Below are 24,848 nucleotides of genomic sequence, written 5' to 3' on the forward strand. Positions count from 1 at the left end.
ATTCACTGGTATAAATTTCCTTCATAGGACCTTTTTCATTGAGCTCTGTAAGTTCCAGTATGTTATATTGGCATTATCTTTTAATTTAGAAGTTGCCTAATTTTTCTTTAATCTATGACTCACTGGTTGTTCAGAAGGGTTTGATTGTATTTCCATGTGTTTATGAAGTTTTCATGCTTTCTTTTGCCATAAATTTCCAATTTCATTGCGTTATGGTCTGATAATATGCATGGGATAATTTGTTTCTTTGTGTTTACTTAATTAAGCATGGTGTATAAGCTAGTTTGTGGCCTATTTTAGATTACATCCTGTATGCAGCTAAGAATAATGCATGTTCTAATCTTGTATGAGAAGAGCACTTGATAGACATATACTAAGTCCGTTGGTTCATAGATTTAATCCATTTTTGATATTCATTTGTTGATTGTCTAGTTGGTTTGCAACAGTGAGTTAAAGTTCCCCATTGCAATTGTGTTAATGCTTATTTGATTTTTCACATCTGCTAGTATTTGTTTTCTATAGTTGTGTGCACCAGTATTTGGTACACACAGATAACCGGTAATTGCTCTGCCTCCCTCTTGCAGTTTTCCCCTCTCAAGTATGCAGTGACATTCTTTGTGTCTTTTGATCAGTATCAGCTTGAAGTTTACTCTGTGTGCAAATAGAACAGCTACCCTTGTTTTTGTTTGTTTGTTTCTGTTGCATGGAGTATTGGCTTCCATTCTTTGACTTTCCATCTATGAATTTCTTTTTAAGTTAAATCTGTTTCTTGTTATCTATTTATTTTTTGCAGGGAAAAAGTATGTATTTAGAATTAGCCAGCTAGTCTCAGTCTTGATGATCCCAATTTTGTTGGCAACATCCAATGCAATCCAATAATCGGGAGCCAGTTGAATATGCCTTGTTCTCTCCATCAGGCCTGATTAGGGTACTGACCTTGGCAACATCAGTGTCATAGAGCTTCTTCATAGCTTGTTTGATTTGGTGCTTATTGGCTGTGACATCCACAGTGAATGCGAGTGTGGTGTTGTCCTGATCTTTTCATGACTGACTCTGTGGTCAGGGGGAACTTGATGATGGCATAGTGGTCACGCTTGTGTCTTCTGGGGGTGCTCTTACGAGGGAGTTTGGGCTGCATCCGGAGCTGCAGTGTCTTGGGACAGTGGAAGGTGGGTGACGTTCATTCTTCGTTTTGTGGCTGTGGATACCTTTCAGCTGGGCCATCTTGGCCTTCAAAGTTTTTGTTTTGACTTCAGATTTGGGAGGGGCAGAGGTTATCATCTTCACCTTTGGTGCCATCTTGGTAAAAAGGCTCCCTCAACCTATTTATTTTTGGTGGTATGAGGGATCGAGCTTGGGACCTTGCACTTGCCAGGCAGGTGCTTAAGTTGCTCGGCTATCTCCCCAGACCTTACAGGTGTTTGTTGTATTCAGCATATTACTAGATTTTGCTTTTTGAGCTATTATACCTGTCTCTTTTGATTGTTGGGAATTGAGACCATTTATGTTGATGGTTATATCTGATATGTATTGGCTTATCCTCATTATGTTCTTTTCCTGTTGTTGGCTCTCTCTCCCCCCATCTATTTACTTGCCCATTTTCCCTTTATAGGTGTTTTTTTTTTTCTTGCCTCTAATGGCTTTTCATATTCTGTTCTTGTTCTGAATTTCTGCAATTATGATTATTATATGCCTTGATGTAGATTTATTTTGGTCACAGCTAATTGGAGTTCTGTATGCCCACTTATTTACATGTCAAATTCTTTTTTGCTTGGGAAGTTTTCTGCCATTACTTCTGTAAAACAATATTTTTTAACATCGTTTGTGTTGTCTTCTGCTTTTTTAACTAATTCTGATATGATCAGTCTTACGTTATTCTTCGTCACACAGCTTTTGGATTTATTTCTAATGGTCCCTTGCTATTTTTAAGAAATTTTTCTTTTGTGATTCCCTAACCACAATCCTATCTTCCAGGCCTGCTACTCCGGCCTCACCTTGGTTCTTTTGGCTGCATATAATTTCAAGGGAAGTTTTAATCCCCTGGATATGTTTGAATGTTTCATAGATTCCATTTTTTTCCCTGTTGGGGGCATTCATGGTTTCCATCATTTTCCTAACAGTCTTTATATTTTTATCTCTGTGTACTCTAGATTGCCTGAGCAAGTCCCTCATTGTAATGATCATCATCTTTTGTTTTTACCTGAGAGATTTTGTAGTTTTCTGATTCTTGAATTTTTCTTTGTAGGAAGAGTTTTAACTGTGAATTATATGTTTTTAAATGAATTCTTTTAGGCTATTTGTTTCTTCTAAAGTAAACTGTGATTCTTCCAAGAAATATATCATTAAATTATAAATTTTTTTTGAAACGAGCTTTGTAATATTCTCTGATTTTTTTTTTTTAGGTTTTAACTGCATTTAAATCTTTTTTTCCCATAATTTTATTGATAAAAAGCAATGAGATAGTTTCAAATCAAATTGGTAGGACAGTGCCAGTAATTAACACATTGCATTATTCTCTTATTTTTGAAAAAATATTTTTAGAATCTATGATGACTTTAATTTCTGAATTTTGTGTTCTTGGTTACTGGTTTGTTCAAAAATTTTTATTGATTTTTTTTCAAAGAATGATTCATAAATTTTTCCTCTATCGTCTTACTTTTGTTTCCATTTTTATTTCCTTCAGTTTATTTGAGGCTTAATTTGATCTTTTCTATTTGTAGTTCTTGAAATATTGTCATTGATTTAAGATTTTTCTTTTATAATAACAGTGCTATGAGTGTCCATCTATGCACTTTTTGAGCTACACCTCCCAAATTTTAACATTTTATATTTTCATTTACATTCCATTATAATTATCTTCTAATTTGGGAGGATTTAAAACATTTCTTTTGATTGTTTTGCTACTTCCTGTTTGATTTTTATTGTTCATTATTTTTAATTGAATTCCAGGCTTTTTATAAAGGAATGGGGAGACAGAAATCAGTAGTCTTTATACTTGGAGGTGGTCATTACTCTTCTCATGGACAGCTACGTCCAACTGCTTTGTCTTTCCAAGAGTTTCTTCTTAGATAAAAGACTGCTTGCATGTGCCGTGACCCTGTCCTAAGACAGAGTCAAGAAAGTTGTAGTCAGCCTCTGTCTTTGTTAGTGTGGCATTGGTGTTCTTTGTTCCTTTCAGCTTTTACTTCATAGGCAGCAATTGAATCCCTTAAATTTTTCTGATTAGGTTTGTGTACGATGAAAATTATTTTTTTTCTAAAGTTTGGTCTTTTATTTTGAGTATTCAGCCGTTCATTTTTTGTGTGATACCCCTTATATTCCATCTGTGAATGAAATGTTTCCAGTGTATTAAAATTATTTGAAGTAAAAGTTAATTGCATATTTTTGCGTTTTAAAATTTTTTGTGGCGGGGTCTGACTGTGTAGTTTGGTCTGGTCTTAAATTCACTATGTATGGGGCCGGGGAGATAGCTCAGTAGAATAAGTGCTTGCCTGGCAAGTGCAGGGTCCTGAGTTCAATCCCCGGTACCACAAAAAACAAAACAAAAGAAACCTCCCCCAAAACCAAAACTCACTATGTAGTCCAGCCTGACCTTGAAATCACAGTGATCTTCCTGCCTCAGCCTCCTGAGTACTAGGATCACAGGGATGCATCATCATGCCTGGTAATTGCATGTTAATTAGTCCTCATTTTTCTATGTAAGATTACTTGTGCAAAGTACTTCTTGAGGATTCATCTTAGAGATACCCATATTGATATGAATCCCAACAGGGTATTCATATACTCAAACAGTAAGTTGATTATATTCATGTATTCAAGTTGTATCTTAAGTTCATGCATTGAGACTTTTATTGTTGTATTGAGTATTGCCTGTACTTCACAAATTTAGGAGCAGAAAGAAAGGGCATTTGTTTATATCTCTGTAAGCGAGTCTGCTTTAGCTTGTCAGTCCTCTCAGGTTCCCAGATCCTCTTAGGCTGATAGGATGAAGAACTTTGGGGCTAATTGCCACAACTTCCTGAAGGATATACACCTGTAGCCTGTCCTTAGAGCTAAAGTAATCTGTTGTATATGTGATGTGTTGTCAGCCTGTGTATGTAATTCTAAAACCAGTAGTACTAGCCGGGCGTGGTGGTGCACACCTGTAATACCAGCATTTGGGAGGCTGAGGTTGGAGGATCATTATGAGTTCAAGACCAGCCTGGGCTACAAAGTGAGCTCAACACAAGTCTCACTGCATAGTGAGACCTTGTCTCAAAAAGACACACACACACACACACACACACACACACGCACCCCAAAACAAAACAAAACACAACCAGTAGTACTCTGCACTTCTATCGTAGCATTTGGAGCTTTTACCAGCTTTTGACGATGGCTCAGGCTTCACCAGCAAGGTTAAGAATGTCTGCTATACTCTGATGTATATGTAATCATCCTAAAGCCCCTGTTCTTAAGGAGATTGAAATTTTGTTGTTCTCTCTCTCATCTGTGACAGAGTAACTGGGAAGGCAGTATGGTATGGAGTTGATGAACTCTGTACAAGTAAACTTAGCATTTAATTCTGATCCACCCATTCCTAACTTTGCTATCTTGGTAAACCACAGTATATTTTTTATGGTCTGATTAGGCTTAAATTAGAATATGCTCATAAAATAATTTAGCAGATGATTGTTTGGTGGCTCTGATTCATAAAGACCATGATACAAAGAATAGTTATGTTATCACAGGTAGTTACTCAGTTTTTTTTTTTTTTATATTTTTCACTTCTAAATTTTCTGTTGCTATTGTAATAAAATATACACAATGTATATTTTGCCATATATACATTGTATATATTTTACAATTTCATTATCTCAAATAGAAACTCTGTACTCCTAACTCTTCCGTCCTCCCTTTCCCCAGGCCCCAGGAACCTGTTTTACTTTGAGCCTCTATAAATTTGTCTAGTTTAGTTACAACGTTTTTGGGGGGGGTACTGGAGATTGAACTCAGGACCTTGTGCTTGCCAGTCAGGTGCTTATGTTGCTGAGCTATCTCCCTGGCCTGAGGTACAACTTTTAAGTGGAATTTTGAAGTGGAATCAGAGGTCATTTCTTATGTGTTTTACTTATTTGATTTAGTGTTGTATATATATTTTTTTCTGTTTTTATATGTTCATTAAACACAGTGTCACTTGTGATTTCTATTTCATTTAGTTATTGCTTAGAATCAAATGTAATAGTTAAGAAATACATGCATGGTATCTATAAAAGCTGGTATTATGTAAGAGCAGTAAACTTTCCTACATTTCATTATAAATGGCTTTAATTAATTTTTAATGTTAAAATTATGTTATATAGAAATGCTACAGGTATCCTGAAATTCAAAATTTGTTGGACAATTCACCTTATAAGATAGAAGTATGCTTTAAGTGACCATTTGTAGAATATTTGCTAGTGTTTTAAACGTAGCACACACTAGCAAATATATATATTAAACACCTTGTTTCACTTGAAGAATGTCACAATATTTTCTTTTCTTTTGTAATTCAAATTCTCAGGTGGCTTTGAGCAGTCAGTTAACGGATGACGATATTAATAGAATAATTCAAGTAGATGGGACTGGCGATGCGTCTTCTAATGAGGAAGTAGGAAATGTGAGAGATGCGGAGGAGAATGAATTTCTGCAAATTATTGATGCGGGCGACCTGAAGGTGCTTGAAGAAGCAGCTGACAGTACATCGAGCGAAGACTCAACTGCAAGCAGCAGCGACGATGAAGGCCCAGAAGTCGCCCTTGTGGATGAGGTGAGCGTGGTGTCTCTTCAGAGTGGAGACTTCGTTAGCGCGTAACATTGCGCTTCTGCAGGTACGCGAGGGAACCAGGGAAATGCCAAGCACCATTAGCCCTGTCTTCAGTCTTTCAAAATGAAACTTAGTTGTACGTGGGACCTAAACTTTGAGAGTAATTGAAACCATTACTAAGGGTTTAGGAATTGGCTTCTGTGTTTGTTGCTGTTACTGAGAGATCGTGGGAGGTTTGGGGACAAGAGTGGAGTTAAAGGTGACCAACATAGAACAGGCAGTGTCTGTCGTAGTCCACACAGTAAAGTCTGGATGGAATGTTTTGATTAAGAATGTGTAAAGTGGCTGAGGAGCTGGCTCAGTGGAATAAGCACTTCCCTGGCAAGCGCAAGGGCCCGAGTTCAATCCCCGCTTCTGAAAAAAAGAAAAAAAAGAATGTGTAAACATGTTTGAATACCATGCTGTTTTTCTGGAGTGAGAAACCGAAAGTTCAAGTAAGGATGTGTAATGTATAATGTATAATAGTAGTGTTAAATGGGAAGAAAATGTTCGAATGGGAATAGGAACCAGGGAAGAGAGGTAAATGGAAGGGACAAAAAAAGACAATAGAAGGGAAAAATGGCAACAAAACTTGTGTAAATAAGAAAAGGAAGGGGGGGGGGCTGAAGGAGGGGGATGGAGAAAAAGAAGCACAGTATATCATGTATGGCTACAAATGTCCTATGAAGACTGTTATCATGATGTATATCTAAAATGAACCTAAAAAATAAAAAATAAGATTGGAGTTTAAATGTAAGAAAAAAGGAAAGGGAATATGTAAGAGTATTAAGTACCATTTGCAGTGGCCATGAGTAAGTCTTATCTTCCTCCTTATGGAGTACCCCAGGTCCCGTGGGTCTCCCTACTGTCCTTACTTTCTAGATTAGAAACTAAGGTCTGTGGAGCTTTAGTAACTTGCCCAAAGCATTCACGTAATTATGAAGTTTCCAAGCTAGGATTCAGACTTGGGCTATTTGGCTGTGAAACATAATATTACCCTACCTTTCCAAGCCATCTATGTCTGCATGTCTCTTCATCCCTAAAAAGTTTGGTGCTTCATGAAATTCCTTAACAGGACCATCTTTCATCTTTAGGACCCTTTAAATTCTGGAGATGATGTTAGTGAGCAGGATGTGCCGGACCTGTTTGACACAGATAATGTAATTGTCTGTCAGTACGATAAGGTACTGTATTTGCCTTTTGGACTTTGGGTTTATTAATTGCACTTATAGAAGAAAGTATGCAAAATGATGGGGAATGTGATGGGGAGTTATAATTCACAGGTAAATGAATTGTGCGCAACTGTTTTACTTCTGTGCGCAATTGTGCGCAACTGTTTTACTTCTGTAAAGTGTGGTATTTTGAGCCTGCCACAAAATATGTGGTCTCAGTGATACTGAAAACACAATATCCTTGTTTTAAGGGGGTGGCAATCTTATTGAAACAAATTATTTCTTATGAAATAACACAGTGACACAATAAGATGATAAGACAAATCAGAAGCAAAAATACATGACAAGTAAATGAAATACTAAGATAAGTGTCCTCTAAATCAAATGCTAAGATATGTGGCAGAAAGTGCCTTAAGAGTGGCTCAGAGTGCTTGAACTCATTTGCAGTTTGAGTTCTTCACAAGTCCTTTCTAGGTGATGTGGGGCTGTGCAGTGGGGCTCAAGTGAGTTAGGAGTGAGGTCAGTATTGGGGGGTGCTCAGAATGGAATAGCCTGAGGGAAGGCAGAACAAGGTGCAGATGCAGAATGGGGGGGCAGTGGAGGGACAGCACAGGAAGGGAGCAGGGACAGGGACCAAAGATGGAGCATATTGGGGTACCTGAATGCAAGGAGGAGGACCTCATCCTGGCCCGACGGACATTAGTCTCTGAAAAGGCTGTTGAGAGAATTGTAACTGAACTTAAAAGCCAGCCACATGTAATGATTAGAAAAGGCAAAGCAAGAAAAACAGGTAGCGTAGACATGGAGTGACCAGAGTAAGTAGACAGTGTAAGAATGGAAAGTGTGAGGTTGTGATACACGGTACACTGGGGTTGGCGATTAGTTGAAGGTGTCTTTCAGGTTTTAAGCCTAGGGATTAAGTTAGCAGCAGTTTAATTTAGCAACTAAAAAGCCTATACAACAACAAAAATTCTTATTCTATTCCCCAATTGGCAGTGTTGATGCACACCTGTAATCTCAGCTACTTGGGAGGCTGAGGTAGGGAGTTCTCAAGTTTGAGGTCGTCTTGGAGAATTGGGAAAGATCTCAAAATAATACACAGGTTTTGTAACTCATTTTGAGTCCTTGGGTTCAGTCCCCAGTGGCATAGAACAAATACCAAACAAATCTAAACAAAGTAATAACAAAAATCCCAGTGTAACTGAGATTATGGTAGTAGAATGATGAATTTTTAATTCATGAATATGTATTTATAAAACAGATTGAAGATATTGATATAATATTTAATTTACCTACTTAAAGCAGCATAATTTACCTACTTAAAGCAGGGGGTTCACTAGTCTTTTTTTTATTTGTTTTTGTTATTTGTTACAGGGTCTCACTACATAGCTTGGACTCATAGGGATCCTCCTGTCTCAGCGTTGCCAGTGCTAGGATTACAGGCGTGCACCACCACGCCCAGTTTAGTGGCTGGCACAGCGCACCCAGCATTGCTTGAGGTACTGGGGGTTGGACCCAGGTCCTTGCACTAGCCAGGCAGCGCTTAGACCACTGAGCTTATCCCCCCAGCACTACCCAAATTTTTTAGAATATGTTACCTCAAAACGAAACCCCATACCTTTCCTTCTCAGCCTGGCATAGTGAAGCACTGATACACTACTTCTGTGGGTTTCCTTGTGCTCCGTTTCACATGAAGGAGCCCTGTAATACAGACTTTTGTGGCTGGCTTCTTTTCCTTACTACAGTGTTTTCAAGATTCACCTGTGTTACAGTGTGTATCGAGACTCATTTCTTTATTGCTGTGGGTTGGATGTGTCACGTTTTCCTACTGATGGACCTTCAGGTTTTCCACTGTAGTGAGGTCTTCACCTCATCAGTCATGTGTTCTAGCCGAGACCTTGTAGTAACAGACATATTAGCAAAAGGAACACATACAAATGTGTTGAAGATAAGTTCTACATGAAAAAGGAACTGTTAATGACACAAAGCAGCATGGGAAACTTCTTCTGGATAACTGTGCAGAAGTATGATTAGGAGAAAGAAGAATGTTATCTGTTGGGAGCCTGCAGTGGGGAAGCTAGTGAGGCCTAGACATTTAGATTCTTTCTTGTGGCCTGGTGTCTTTGGAGATAGGTACTCCTTTTTTTGGGGTATAGAATGGGGACATCTATATGAGGGGTTTTCTGCCTACTTTAGAAGAGGGCCAGGGAACTCTTTTTATGGCCTGCTTTAATGAGAATGGTACTGGGATGGCCAGAGACTTTCCTTTTTCTGCTCTTTTCCCCAACGCCAGGGTCCTGCATTTGGGGTCATGGGTCCTTAATCTCATCACCACTTTTTGGCTGTCATGAGTAGTGCTGCTGAACCATTAATGCATAGGTTTTTGTGTGGACACATGTTTGTACCTGTCTTGGTATAAAACCAGGGGTTGAACTTCTGGGCCAGAGGGTAAATTAGTATGAAGAACTATCAGAGTGTTTTACAAAGTGCTTACTATCTCACATTTCTTGCCAGCAGTGTTGGGGGTTTTACTTCTCTGCATGTTTTAATTTTTGAGGGTGGCTGGGGAGATGGCACAGGGACATAAGCACCTGCCTAGCAAGCACAAGATCCCAAGTTTGATCTCTAGTACCGCATTCCATGGTGGCCAGTGAGACTGGGTATAGTGGTGTACTCCTGTAATCCCAGAACTGGGGAGACTGAGACAGGCAGATCACTATGAGTACAAGCTGCATAGCAAGACCATGTACCAAAAAAAAAATTAATTTTTTGTTACTGGGTATTGAACTCAGGACCTTGTGCTTGCCTGGCAGGATCTGTGCCCCAGCCCCACATGTCTGCATTCTTGACAGTCCTTGTTCTCTAACCTTCTGACCCTACATATCCTACTGTAGCTTTGATTTTCATTTTCCTGATGACTCAGAGCTATTTACATCTTTGTTCAAAGATATGAATATAAATGTACTTAAAGAAAACAAAGAATAATCCTTTTCCTTAAAAATAAGATCGTTTTTATTTATTTTTGTATTTTAGGGAAGGGTCTACAGGGTGTTCAGGGTCTCACTACTAGATTGGACTCATAGTGATCTGACTGTTTGCAGCCTCCTAAGAGCTGTGATTACAGGCAAGAGCCAACACAACCAGTCTTAATTACTATCTCAGCATGCCCTAGAGGCGGGCCCAGCACGGCAAGGCAGGGATTGAACCCCCAGTCCATGCGCTTGCTTGCAGGCGCTTTAATCCACTGAGCTATTTGGCTGGCCCAATAAGATCATTTTTCCTGTAATAGTTTACACAGACAAAAACAGACAATTCACTGATAGGTTCTGGTGACTATAAACATAAGATGGAGTGGGCAATACAAGAGGGACAATTCTTAGTTTAAAACTGGCTTTAGTTTTTATAAATAATGTTTTGCTTTCTATAGAAAAAAGCATTGTAACATATATATATATATATATATATACACACACACACACACATACATATATATCATAAAGTCTCATAAGAATTTTCTAGAACATTATGGATATAGTATTCTTTGTTTGCTGCATGTGGGAGACAGATTGTAATTAATCACATAGTTCTGGGTATTTCCAGTGTTTTCTCATACATTGTTTTTTCCCCTCTTTACAATAACCTTTTGGGCAGATACAAGTGATCTTAGTTGAACAATGTTAAAAATCTAGTTGTCTAAGAGTACTGCCTAAATAGTGAATATTGTAAAAACAGTACTAAAACACTAATGGAGACCCAGGCACTGGGGAACGAACCATGGGAACGTTTTTGAAAGGGAGCAGTGCAGTTAGAAGATAGTAGCAAAGAGAATGTATCCCAAAGGTCAGGGGAGCGGTTATAGTGAATTTTTATAGAAGAAAATCTTGTCATTGGTTGATTTACTTAGAATGATATTGAATTGAACCAAGCTGGAGTGGCCCTAAAGAATTCTCCGCAGTCCTTCAGAGGCCCGCAGCGTCAGTTCCCCTGGGGTGTCACAGCCACAGGGTCTTGGGTCGCACTCCTGAGTCCTTGAGCAGCAAGTGCATTTTAATAAGACTCCAGGGTGGCTTGCATGCCCGTTAGGCTTTGAGAAGCACTTGCTGTTTGAAAATGTATTTTATTTTGCTTTGATAAGTCTATAAGATTTACCTTTTAAAATTTATCCTTTCTTTTTTTGGTGACCGGCTCAGCCCACCCTGGGGGTGGGGCTGGTGTGGCATGTGGTGCTGAGAATTGAACTGTGGTCCCTGCTTTTGCCTACTTGGAGAAGAACTGAAAATATTAATACGTTCAGTGAAAAATGGCTAAAAGAAGACATTTGTCTATATTTTGGGTGAGACTCAGTTAAGTGGAATGGATGTATTATTTCAGAAACCTAGAAAATGTCTAATATAAAGATTGAAGTGATGAGGATATTGGAGGGAAAGTTAATGGTGAAATGAAGTCTTTTACTAGCAATGAGTGTTCTGTGCTGTCAGACGCTGTATTGAGAAGTGAATCCAGCGGAGTAGAGTCTCAATCTAACAGGTTAGTAAGCTTGGCTGTAGATAGCTTTGGCCACATGGTGCTGGCATCCCACTCGGTTGCTAGGTGTGTAGCCTAGTCTCTGTCCTCTCTGCATGTAGGTTCTGTTTATTTTAATGGATAGTGCATTTACATAGGTCAAAAAATTGAAACATGATCGAGTATTCAGTGCCACTGGGTGGTGGTAGAAAGTAGGCCAAGGCCTGTAAGAGAAAGCAGGCTGTGGGGATGTGCGCTGAAGGGTGTGTTCTGTCCTCACCCCTCCTTTCTTTCCTTCCTGGCCACCATGAGACAAAGAGTTTTGCTAACTCACGGGCTTTCTGCTGTGGAGCTCTGCTTGCCACCAGCCCAGAGAGCAGTGCCAAGCGACTGTGGGTGGAGACTCTGGACTGTGAGCCAAGGTGACCTGTCCTTCAAGTTGATTTCTCTCAGGTGTGTTGTCTCAGTATTGGAAAGCTGGTGAGCATGGAGGAGAAGTGAGGGCTCTTGCAGTATGCTGGAAGGACTTCAGCTTTTGAATGAGAGGGTCACTGGAGAGTTTCGAGCTAAGAAATGGTATCTGATTTATGTTCTTAACAGAGCTACTCTGGCTGTTGTGTTTCGAGAGGACCAAAAGTTGTGGCGCAAGGGTAAATGTGGGGAAACTAGTCAAAAGGCTGTAGTTATCTAGGTAAGAACAGACCGTGGCTTAAGAGGGGTAGAAGCAGAAGTGGTTGGTACATGAGTATGTGTTATAGTAGAATGGGGGTTGTTATGGGTTGTGTCTAGTTGTCCCCCAAAGCCTCATGCAGTCATAAAGTAGCTTCTAGAGTTTGTGATTAATTTTTTTGTGTGATTAATTCTTGATTGAATGCTGGGATTATGGGTGTGAGTGCTACACCTGTCCTTGGGCAGATAATCTGCTTTACAAAGTAAGGAGGGGAAAGAGGCTTGCTAGCTGTAGCAGCTGCTGTTCCTTCCTTTGCTCTTTGCTGTTTTCCACTGCCATGGATGGCTGCTCTCTGCCGTGTGCCCCTCTGCCTTGGAGCCAGCTGAGTATGGACTGAAACCTCTGCTAACTGTGAGCTAAATAAGCCATTCCTTCCTTAATTCTGAGTGTTGGATATTTTGTCCCAGCAATGAGAGAAAAGTAACTGAGACAGATGTCTACCAAGGGATCTGGATCATCGAGGCATAAATAGCATCTAAGGTATTTTAACCTGAATACTAGGAGTGAATCGCCATTTGTCACAAAGACTGCATGGTTAAGGGCAGAGGAGACCCTGGCTTTAAACTTTCTTCAGGTGTCTGATTGCAGGCGGAGGTATTGAGGTAGGTAAAGGAGAAGAGTTAAGGGAAGAGGTGTGAGCTGGAGGTACATTATCAGAACTGTATGTCACCAAGCGTGAGGATAAGCAGAAACAAGGTTCTGGTATACTCTAAAAGCAGAGGCCAGAGAGGTGAAGAGGCATCAGTGAAGAAGACTGAGGAGTAGCTGGAGGATTAGAGGGAAAACCAGAGTTCTAAAAGTTGAATAAAAAAAAAAAAAGTTGAATAAAGAAACTATTCAAAGAACAAAGAATATTGAGTGCTGCCTATAGGTCAAATATTGTTCAAGTTTATTCCTAGCTATTTTCTTATTTTGGTTTCTGTGATACATGGGCTCTTTATATCTTCTGCTGCTTGCCTAAAGGCTATGAATTTTAATATATTAGTTTTATTGCGGAACTGGGGATTGAACTCAGATCCTTGCATTTGCCAGTCAAACGCTTGTCCTACTGAGCCATCTCCCCGGCCCTCTATATATTAGTTTTAAATCAAACAATTGTTTGATATGTTTATCAGTTTTCTTGGATTTTTGACATACATTCATTGTATCTGCAAATTTACTTCTTGTTTTCAGATTTTCATATTTTGTTTTTTTGTTGTTGTATGTATTTTATTAAGCACAGCCAGAAAATTAGTATACTTATATGGCCCTACTTCTTGAATATTGTATTGCATTTATTTATATTTGTATCCACTGAACAACATACGCTGTCATGGTTAGTGTAGTATATACTTCTTCACTAGGATTGTTAAGAATAAAATGGGCAGAATTTTATATTTCACATTATTTCCTTCTGTATAATTGCATGAGCTAATACCAATTGCATATCCTCTTGTCATTTGTATTTTGTAGAATATTTAAGAAGTTGCGTGGTAGTGGATCTCCTTCTTTATGTGCTGATTTTCATGGCAGTGCTTTTAGGGTCCTTACACTAGGAATGTCATTGGTTTTTGAGCTAAGGTTGTATGTGTGTGTGTGTGTGTGTGTGTGTGTGTGTATTTGTGTGTATGTGAAAAGATTTTTTTTTAAATAAAGAAAATGTGACATGAGTTTCATCAAATTTTTTTAAAACATCACAGTCTAGTTATAATTTTTTATATTTAATAAGTACATAATACCATGCATATGGTCAGATCATAGTTCAGTGAAACAAGAAGTCAGTGGCAAAGAGACTACAAAATTAGATAAATACACGGAAATTAAATAACTTCTGGGGCCCAGAAGATTGCTCAGTAGAGTAAGTACTTCCCTGGCAAGCATAAGAGCCTGAGTTCAATCCCCAGTTCCGCCAAACAAAACAAAACAACAAAACAAAACAAAACAAAACATATTTCTGAGTAATTCATAGGTCATAGAAGAAATTAAGGAATAAGTTAGATTGTTTCTAGAATTAAATGATAATGCTGGTACAACGTACTAAAATTTATGACAAACAATAAAAGCCCTAAGCAGGAAGTTCATAGCTATGACTCCCCACATCAGAAAAAGAGAGCCACCTAAATAAATAGCCTAATGATGCATCCCAAAGTCCTAGACAGACAAAAGTAATCCAATCCATACCAGTACAAGGAAGGAAATTATAAAGATCAGAGCAGAAATTAATGAAATGAAACCTAAGAATATGATACAAAAAAAAAAATCAGTGATTATCAAAGAGCTAGTTCTTTGAAAGAATAAACAAAATAGACCAGCCAGTCTTACCAAAGAAAGGAAGGAGGCACAAATCACTGCAATTAGAATGAAAAAGGTGAAAACACACAGAGAACAGCACCAAAATCCAGATTACTAGCAACTACGTTACAAATCTACATGCAAAAATTGGAGGATGGGGAAGAAAGGGAGAGATTCCTAGATATACATCAATTACCAAAGCTGGACAGGAAGACATAGATGTCCTGAATAAACCAATAACAGGCACTGGAACTGAAGTAGTAATAAACAAGCCTACCAACTAAGAAAAGCCTATGCCCTGGTTGGATCATTGCCAAGGAGGTGAAGGGACAGGAGAGAAAGGGAAAAAAGAAACTGAAGAAGAGAATGGAAATAGAGATTTTGCAAATGAGGCAGGGATCAAATGTTGGAAGGAGCAGGGAGGGATGGAGGGACAGGGGCTGAAAAAGTGGTTATGCCAGTGTACCGACTGACTCCCTATGATAAAAGTCATCTGTATGTAGTACAGACATGTTTTTTTTTTTTTTTTTTTTTGGCAGAACCGGGGATTGAACTCAGCCCCTTGCGCTTGCCAGGGAAGCGCTCATTCTACTGAGCCATCTCCCCGGCCCCCTTTTTTTCTTTTTTTTTTTTCCAGACATGTTCTGATAAAAATTCAAAAATAATTGTTACGCTTGATCTCAAGTCATATATCCTAAGGCTTTTAAGTAGTCACTTGCTGTTTACCTAGAGGTAAGGAAGATTTTATGGCTTCTTACCTTTTGGAGTAGTAGGATTTCTTGCTTTTTTATTTTGTCTCTGTGTGAGCTGATTTATTGAATCAGAGGAAAGCCAGCAGAATTAGATAGATAATAAATTATGTCTTCTGGCCTTGCTCAGTACTTTATGGTGATCTTCACAAGCGAACACAGCTTCTTTATTTCTGATGTTATTCTCGCCCTTTTTGTTTATTCGTTTTTAGACGTCTTGAGCTCATTGGTGCTTTTAACAACGCAGGGCTGCCCCTTTGCAGGACCTTTCACTGCTGCTTTCTTTGCCTGGGATGCCCTTGAGTTGGTGCCCCCAGCACCCTTACTTTCTTCAAGTCTTTAGTGTCACCCAAAGCCAAGCCTGCTCTGTCCTTGGAAAAACTGCAGACCCACCTCTCTTATTTGTGATCTTCCATTTCCTGCCATTTTTTGCATAGCATTTATATTGTACGTAATTTCCTGACTAGATTTTTGTCCTGGTGTCTAATAAAGTGTAAACTCTTTGAGGCAGGATAATTTTTCTGTTCTGTGTGTATATACAAAAATATATATAAGGCTGGGGAGGTAAGTCAGTGGCTTAAGTACCTGCCTGAGAAGCACAAGGTCCTGAGTTTGATCCCTGGTGAGGTGTATCTCCATATATATATTAGTATTGGCATTTCATATCTGCAGTTTTCTGTGGAATTGACTTCCTATGAATTAAAACTACTGAAAATATTAAATCTGTATTGAACATAAGGTAAACTTTTTTCCATGTCATTGTTCCCTAAATAATACAATACACCTGCTACTTAAAAGCATTTATATTGTAACTATTCCAGAGATGATTTAAAGTATATAAAAGGAGATATATAAGTATATATGGCCATTCTATGCAAAGTATTTGAATATCCACAAATTTTGGTGTTTGCAAGGATAGTAAAACTAACCTCCCACCGTTAGACTAATTATGCAGACACACATACACATAGGAAGTCAGGTATTTCTTGAATGAATGAATAAACTACCTTGAGCTGGTCTTACCTTTAAAGGAGTAATTTAGACTCAGAATAATCCCATTTTCTGTTCGAGGGAAATGTAAATGAACTTTGAACCTTTTAATGCAGATTCTTCTTCTCCCTCCAGATTCATCGAAACAAAAACAAGTGGAAATTCTATTTGAAGGATGGTGTGATGTGTTTTGGAGGGAGAGACTATGTGTTCGCAAAAGCCATTGGTGATGCGGAGTGGTAAAATCTGTGAGCTCAGTGTGTCAGTTTTATGAACATCATTGTAACTGTACTGCATATTATGAAACTTATTTTAATACGTAGTTCATCACAATGTAGCTCCAATTTTTAGTTCATAATATGGAATTCAATAAAACTAATTCAGGTGAAGGTAACAAATACATAATTTTATATTTTGATTTGTTTTACTATCCCCCATTATCTATACCACTACAAAGAACATTCAATTGGGTATGATGGAGCATGGAGAAATATATTCCTTTATCCTTGAAGTAAAAGTTAAATCAAATCCCAATAGTCCTTCATGTGGAGCTAGTGAGAGTCGCTAGCTTTGGACCTGCGTTCCTCCCGCTGCTCACTGAGTCATGTCACCAAAGGTCTTGCGGCTTCATTTCAGTAGTGGGACCTTGAAGAAGGTACCTGGGTGTTCAGTGTACGCAGGCAGTGTGCCCCCTGCGCAAGCTCAAGTGGCCCGTGGGAGGCAGGGACCTAAGTTATTGCTTAAGCATGAAAATTTCTGCTGAGGCCGGGATGCCTGGAGCTCAGGTTTCTGGGTGTATGTAGCCAGGGCATCCTTTTCACATCCTGGGCAATTGTGAGGGGCTGGATTAGGCTCCTCTTCTGCTTTGGGGAACTGAAGACTTTATTAATCATGGAGGATTTCCCATTCTTCCTACATTTTGTCTTTTCTCCATAGTGAAAGGTGTTTTAGCAGATTCTTACCCCTGAAGGTTGCACAGTGGTACTTTGGTTCATGAACTTGAACTTAATTATTTCCACGACTCTGGTCGAAGCATTTGTTCCATGACTCTGGTTGCAAGGGGCAGCAATTTATCTGCAACCAGAATACAGTGTACATGCTTGCAGTTGGCTACAATCTAAACTGTAGAAGGAATTCTGCCACCAGAATCCTGGAAAGAATTAAGTTCATGAACCAAAGCACCACCATACATCTCTCTCTTTCTTTCTTTCTTTCTTTCTTTCTTTCTTTCTTTCTTTCTTTCTTTCTTTCTTTCTTTCTTTTTTTTTTTTGAGAAAATCCCTTATTGAGCGTAAACTTTCTAAAACAAAAATTGAGACATTCCCTTCAGGAACCTCCTGCTTTATCAAGGCAGTCTCCCTTGAGACAAGGAGGTTGGACAGGCCTTCAAATCAAGGGGAGGAAACTACACAAGCCACAAATCGCTCTCTTTTTCTTGCAACAATAAAAACAAAAGTGACTTAGTATTCCAGTGAGTTATTCCACAATACTTCATTTCCCGTTACTGTGTTTCTCTTAACAGGTGGGAGATGGATAGTCTCTCCAGCTGGGAGCCCCAGTTCCAGCTCTGAATGATGTCCAGAAAAGTAACATTCATACAGAAGCAAATACAGGGAAGAATAGGTTATGGTTTTTACAAAAGTTCCCTGACTCTTAGATACCTGGATCTGCTTGGGCACAGGACAAATTCCTCAGTTTCGTTTTGGAAAGCATCACATTTGGAAAGTCTAATTCACCCTAACACCTGCTCAGTCCTGCCCAGCAGGCTCAGCTCTCGGTAGATCTTTTCAAACCTAGAAAAATCTCTTTTGCGGCCTGGACGACATCAACAGAGTATTGTCTGCCCTTGGGTTGGGGGCTCTGTGAAGATGTAGGCAGTACTCGGGGCTAGGCTGCTCCCCCAGCCAGATTCTCCAGCCGTGTCCTCCAGTTGTCAGGGTGATGTCCTTTCCAACCGCAGCTGACACTCCACCTCCGGCTTCCGAGCGTGCCAGGAGCCACTTTCCAAGGGGGCTGCTTACCATGCAGAGCCCATACTTCAATGTGGAACCTAAGAGGACACTTGTTCTGTGTCTGATTGTGAAACTCCCTCTCCAGGGCGGAGGAGTACCCTTTCTAGTCTTCCTGTTTTTCCCTCCCAGGTTGGCCTGCATGTGCCGTAGGCCAACCTTATTGTGAATTAAGGGCTGGCTATATTGACCTGTGATGGGAGTTTGACATGTTGGTCGGGTTCCTGGAGGAGGCAGTAGCAGTTGTCTCTAAAACAGCTTTCCTCCTCTTCACTGGGAGCCTGAAGATCTGTTAGCTCCAGTGATACTTTAGTGGACTATTGTAAATACTATTATTATTTTAGTTTTCTTTATGTACTACCTTTTATCATGAGAAACAATATGTGGTAGTTTGGTTGGTGTTTCTGCATGCCCTCAGGCCTCTAATCTTTTAAAAATGCAAAATTAAAATCTATTTAAAAGTAGACTTACTACAGAATGAAGCCCAATAATAAATGTCTTTGTGGCCTAATATAACAGATGACAGTCTTCTTTCATGGTGACTACAGAGAGCTAAAGTTTATCAGTAAGTTCTATTTTGCTTTGTTTTTATTTGAGATAGGCTCTTGCTATGTAGTTCAGGCTAGCCTTGAATTCACTATGTAACCAAGATTGGCCTCGAATTCATGATGCTCTTCCTGCCTCAGCCTCCCAAGTGCTGGGATTACAGGTGTGCACCACCACGCCTGGCTCACACCCAATCATTTTGGATTTGGTACCCATTTGTTAGTCTTAGATAATGCTAGGAAAAAAACCCCTAGTTTTTGAGAAGTTGTTAAAGTGGTGATTTTCAAAATGTTTTGGCCAGGGACTGTACTAAGTTTTGGGACCCAGTCCATAGTTGAATGCACACTGCCCCACATAGCACAGGTGAAACAAAGTGTTGTCATTTAGTATGACAACCTTCTGCCTGTATAGTTTAGTTCTGTTCCATGTAGCAACTGTGGTCTTCATCAAGTTGATTTCACTATGGCTAAAAACTAGTTTAGCCTGCTGATAATTGCACTAATTTATTATTTCATGGACTATGATACTTTAGAGGATCCAATTCCTATCAAGTATTTTGAGTATTTCATTCTGATTAATGTATATTATGCATATTAATAGGTCCAGTGTGACATTTTAATACATGTATGCATTATACACTGATCCTATGTGGCCTCCACTTACCCACCTTCCCTTGACTCTTCCCAACCTCTCATAATCACTATTTAGGCCCACTTTTTTTTTTTTTTAACACTTCTATGTTTGTGATTGATGTGTTTAGCCTGTGTGGTAAAGACAGTGTGAGACAAATCTTCCTCTATTTCCAAACAGAAAATTAAGCCTTACAAGTTGAAAAATTGATCTGGAATTTGCCTTTGCCTTTAGTTTTTATTTTAGGAACTTGTTTGTCGCATGTGCATTAGTCAGCATATTGCTGCTGGGACCAAGCCCCCATCACCGAGGACTTACTGGAGGATGGGTGTGTTTCTGCTCATAGTTTCCAAGGATCTGGTCTGTGGTGGGCAGGAGGTGCCATGGGGGAGGTTGCCAGAGAGGAAGGGACTCTATGTTTGCAAAAGCCAGGGGCTCCGTAGTGTGCGCACAGTCACACCTCTATAACCTGCCCAGACAACTCAGAAGGGGGCCTCACCACTCCACTGGGCCACTCCCAAGCTGATCAAGTGACACAGTAAGCTTAGCCACTGTGATATTCACAGTAGATGTTTCTTGCTGCATTTGTTTATTTACTTATTTTAATTGCAAAATAAATATGAATGAGACAGTTTCAAAGCTGATTAATAGGGCTCTTGCTCGCTCCTTTTCTGCCGCCATCTTGGTTCCGTGTTCTCCGCACAAAATGCCCGGTGAAGCCACAGAAACCGTTCCTGCTACAGAGCAGGAGTTGCCACAGCCCCAGGCTGAGACAGCGTCTGGAACAGAATCTGACAGTGATGAATCAGTACCAGAGCTCGAAGAGCAAGATTCCACACAAGCAACCACACAACAAGCCCAGCTGGCAGCAGCAGCTGAAATTGATGAAGAACCAGTCAGTAAAGCAAAACAGAGTCGGAGTGAGAAGAAGGCACGGAAGGCTATGTCCAAACTGGGTCTTTGGCAGGTTACAGGAGTTACTAGAGTCACTATTCGGAAGTCTAAGAATATCCTCTTTGTCATTACAAAACCGGATGTCTATAAGAGCCCAGCTTCAGATACCTACATAGTTTTTGGGGAAGCCAAGATTGAGGATTTATCTCAGCAAGCACAGTTAGCAGCTGCTGAGAAATTCAAAGTTCAAGGTGAAGCTGTCTCAAACATTCAAGAAAATACACAGACTCCAACTGTACAAGAGGAGAGTGAAGAGGAAGAGGTTGATGAAACAGGCGTGGAAGTTAAGGACATAGAGTTGGTTATGTCACAAGCAAATGTGTCGAGGGCAAAGGCAGTCCGAGCACTGAAGAACAACATTAATGATACTGTAAATGCTATTATGGAACTAACAATGTAATCATTGGAAAGAAGGGCTTTTTCTGGTGTTTCAAAAAGGTCACTGCAGCTTGGTTTGAAATTTGTACTGTTTCTATCACTAATAAAGTTATGACTTATTGGATGAAAAAAAAAGCCGATTAATAGGACAGTTTTGATAATCAATACATTGTACATTGTTATCTTCTTAGTGGTTATCCATAGTACAAGAAGCAGACAGGATATTCTGTCCAAACACTATCAGTACACTTCTTCCTTCTCATTGAACTAAGTGAAAGTAGCTGTATATTTATCCTGTTTTGTATATATAAATACAAAATGATCTTTCCTTTGTATCCCTTTTTTTGGTCCTGTCAGAGGTGGATATTCTATTGGCATCTAAATACTATAGGTGTTTGAATTCAGCTAAACAATCCAACACTGTCTAGCAGTCTATAATATTAGTGGGTTATCCTTAGAAGTTATTGACTTGAGCCTTTTACAGCTCATCATATTAATACGGCTTTACTTTATATACTTCATTTTTATACTTTTCTGCTGGATGGTTAAGACCAAGATAACGCAAGACCTAGATAACAAAAATGTAACTTCTGTATCTAATAAGGTCAGTCAAGTACTCTCAGGAGTTATCGTATAGCCCTGTACCGCACTTCGTACATCCTTTGTCAGTGTCAGCCATGAGGATGAGTCACGGCCATTGCTTGACCAATTTACTATCTGTGAAAGCCTGAGAGAATGTTTTCTCTCCATGTGACTCTCCCCAGGCACACTATACATCATCGATCACATTCCTCTGTGGCTCCAAAATCTTCTTGATCAGAAAATTTGGAGCACAACTGAGTTACATGTTGTTACAGTACAGGTTCTCCTATGTCCCGAGTCTTCATTGACCTTGAAACGCTAGGGCCAAAATGTTGGCTGACCTTGCAGCCCTTCCTTTTCTCCAATTTTGACCTGCTAACTTAGGTTGTTAATCCTCCAGAAGAGAAGCTTATTAACCTGCAACATACGTAGTTCGGTTTACCCTGTCTGTCTAAATATCAAACATCTTTGGCTTATAATGGAACAGGTATTTTTCATAAAATACTGGTATGTTGAATTTTAAGTCCTTACAGAATATGAAGGAAAAATAATTTTATAAAAGTAGAAATAAGCATTAACATATTTTTACAAAGAAATTTAGAAATCTAACCATATACAGAATTGTAACAGGACAGACCTGTGACTTTTTTTCTTGTCTTTTTAAAAAAAAATTATTACCCTTTTTTTAAAAAAGCCTTTACTTGAGAGACATTATGGCAATAAATGGTATGTCATGACAAGAAGTACATATTTAGAAAACCAGGATGGCAAGCACTCTGAGCGTGACCCCTCTATTACACATCACCATCCTCAGTGTAGCCGCCTGGCTCACGGGCACCAGCATATACAATTAGTCAGGGTGAGAATCTTACCAGCCAACTGCTAGTCTCAAAAACCTGCTGATGTACCCCAAGATCACTGCCCCACCCATCTCATGCGTACAAATGTATGTTTTTGCCCCTGTCATGTTTCCCAGCTTTTCTCCTTGCCCACTCCTCATTTGTTCAATCCTCAAGTTATTGCTTTCCTTTAATTTGTGTTGCAACTTTCTATATATAATTCCTCTTTTAAGTTCTTATACTATGGAGACAATACAATATTTACAGATGTGGGTCTGGTTTATTTCACTTATAAGTATATCTTCAAGTGGCATCCACTTAAATATGAAGGCTTCAAGTTTATCTTTATAGCTGAGTAATACTCCATTACATAAAAGCACCACATCTTTTTCAACCATTCCACATGTGACGGGCATCTTGGTTGTTTCCAGGATCTGGCTATCACGTATTGTGCTGCTATAAACATAGATAACGCATATATCACTATGATAGGACGCTTTCAGTTCCTCCGGGAAAATTCCCAATAGGGGGATAGCAGGCTTAAATGGGATTTCCAGTCCTAGTTTTTCAAGGAGTCTCCACACTGATTTCCATAATGGTTGCACCAGTCTACACTCCCACCCAACAGTGGAGAAGGGTTTCACTTTCCCCACAGCCTCTCCAACATTTGTTGTTGGTTGATTTCTTTATGATGGCCATTCTTTCTGGGGTGAGATGGTATCTCAGTGTTGTTTTGATTTGCATTTCACAGATGGCTAGTGATGAGCATTTTTTCATATATTTATTCGCTTCTTTAGAGAGTAGACCTTTGTCTGAGTACTTATTTGTCAAGATATTTTCAAAATTTGTGGGTTGTTTTGGAAATTTGTACCTTTCTAGGAATCTATCCATTTTGTCTGTGGCTTCTATTCTGAGAGAGTAAAGATTCTCAAAGTAGCTATTGATAATCTTCTGAATTTCCACTGGGTCTGTAGTAGTTATACCCTTTTCATTCCTTATTGCTTGTATCTGAATTTTGTTTAATCTTTCAAAGAACCAGCTTTTTGATTCGTTAATTCTTTGAACTGTTTTCTTCATCTCAGTTGCATTAATTTCTGCTCTAATCTTTATGATTTCTTCCCATCTTTGGGCTCTGGGTTTGGTTTGCTCTTCCTTCTCTAGATGTTGGAGGTGCAGCATTAGGGTGTTTGTTTGTTCCCGTTCTGTTTTCCTAATGTGTGAGTTCACAGCTATGAATTTCCCTCTGAGAACTGCTTTCACCGCATCCCATAAATTCTGATAAGTGGTGCTTGAATTTTCATTGTAGATATTGTTGAATTTCTTGTTTAATTTCATCTGTAACCCACTGATTGCTGAGTAGGGTGTTGTTTAATTTCCATGTATTTAGGGGCTTTTTCTGGTTTCTTTTGTCATTTATTTCTAGTTTCATTGCACTGTGGTCAGATAATATGCATGGAATAATTTCTGTTTCTTTGCATATACTTAAACATGATCTATGTACTAGTATGTGGTCTATTTTAGAAAATGACCCATGTGCAGGTGAAAAAAATGTGTATTCCACTGTGTTTGGGTGGAACACTGTATATGTCTAGGAAGTTCATTTATTCCAAGCTCTGGTTCAGTTGTGCCACTTGTTTGCTAATTTTTTGTCTCTTCGATCTATCTTTTTAGGATAAGGTGTTGTTAAGGTTTCTTGTTAAGATTATTGTATTGGATGTTAGATTTTTCATGTCTATTAAGGTTTGTCTTATATAGTTGGGTGCTCCCGTGTTTGGTGCATACATATTTATGATTGTTATTTTATCCTCTTGAATTTTTCCCCTAACTAGTATATAGTGACCTTCTTTATTTTGTTTGATCATTCTTGGTTTGAAGTTGAGACTGTCTGAGAACAAGATTGCTACCCCTGCTTTTTTCTGAAGTGCTGGGGCATGTAGTATTATTTTCCATCCTTTGACTTTCAGCCTATGAGTGTCTTTATGAGTTAAGTGTGTTTTTTATATACAATGTATTGTTGGGTTTTGTTTCCTAATCCACTGTGCCAATCTGTTTCTCTTACTTGGTGAATTGAGTCCATTTACATTGATGGTTAGAATTGAGATGTGTTGACTTACGATAGACATGTTATTTAAATGCTGTTTTTTTTTTTAACTTTTTCTCCTGTGTTTAATTGTTTGTCCTATTTAGTGGGTTTCTTCTGTTCTCTTTGGTGGAGTTCTGATCATTTTGGTTCCTCTCTAGAACATTTTTCAGTAGTCTGTATAGGGTTGGCTTTGCCATCATAAAATTCTTTGGTTGTTCTTTTTATGAAAGTATTTCACTTCTCCATCAAACTTGAAAGAGAGTTTTGAAGGGTATAGTAGTCTGGGCTGGAATTTGTTTTCATAGAGGACTTGAAGTACTCTGCTCCATGCTCTTCTTACCTTCATGGTTTGTGAAGAGAAGTCGGCTATAATTCTGATGGGTTTTCCTTTGAATGTGATCTGCTTTTCTCTAGCGGCTTTCAGTATGATATTCTTGTGTTGGATTTCTGGGATCTTGACTATTATATGTCTCGGTGTGTTTTTAATTGGGTTGAAGTTATTTGGAGTTCTGTATGCTTCGGTTACCTGAATATCAGATTGTTTCCTCATATTTGGGAAGTTTTCTGCTATTACTTCTGCCCTTATCC

At 39.0% G+C, this 24,848-nt stretch overlaps 1 protein-coding gene and 1 pseudogene across 4 annotated transcripts in view; both read left to right on the top strand.

Moving 5' to 3' along the window:
- Gtf2a1l (general transcription factor IIA subunit 1 like) overlaps window positions 1-16,595 on the top strand; it is a 62,891-nt gene extending 46,296 nt beyond the window's left edge. For 2 of the 3 annotated variants that reach the window (XM_023711219.1, XM_023711221.1), the window contains 3 exons: window positions 5,543-5,788; window positions 6,919-7,008; window positions 16,375-16,595. In XM_023711219.1, coding sequence (XP_023566987.1) covers window positions 5,543-5,788; window positions 6,919-7,008; window positions 16,375-16,482 — 444 coding nt within the window. In that variant the 3' untranslated portion in view covers window positions 16,483-16,595. The remainder of the gene's footprint in view (window positions 1-5,542; window positions 5,789-6,918; window positions 7,009-16,374) is intronic. The other variant, XM_023711220.1, reaches the window with a different exon arrangement.
- Window positions 16,596-20,082: 3,487 nt separating this feature from the next.
- LOC101591462 lies at window positions 20,083-20,884 on the top strand (annotated as a pseudogene). The gene has a single exon (XR_001117022.1). The product of XR_001117022.1 is annotated as a nascent polypeptide-associated complex subunit alpha pseudogene (transcript).
- Window positions 20,885-24,848: the final 3,964 nt, after the last annotated feature.

This window comes from Octodon degus, unplaced genomic scaffold (genome assembly GCF_000260255.1).
Source record: "Octodon degus isolate 3935 unplaced genomic scaffold, OctDeg1.0 scaffold00020, whole genome shotgun sequence".
Lineage (NCBI taxonomy): Eukaryota > Metazoa > Chordata > Mammalia > Rodentia > Octodontidae > Octodon > Octodon degus.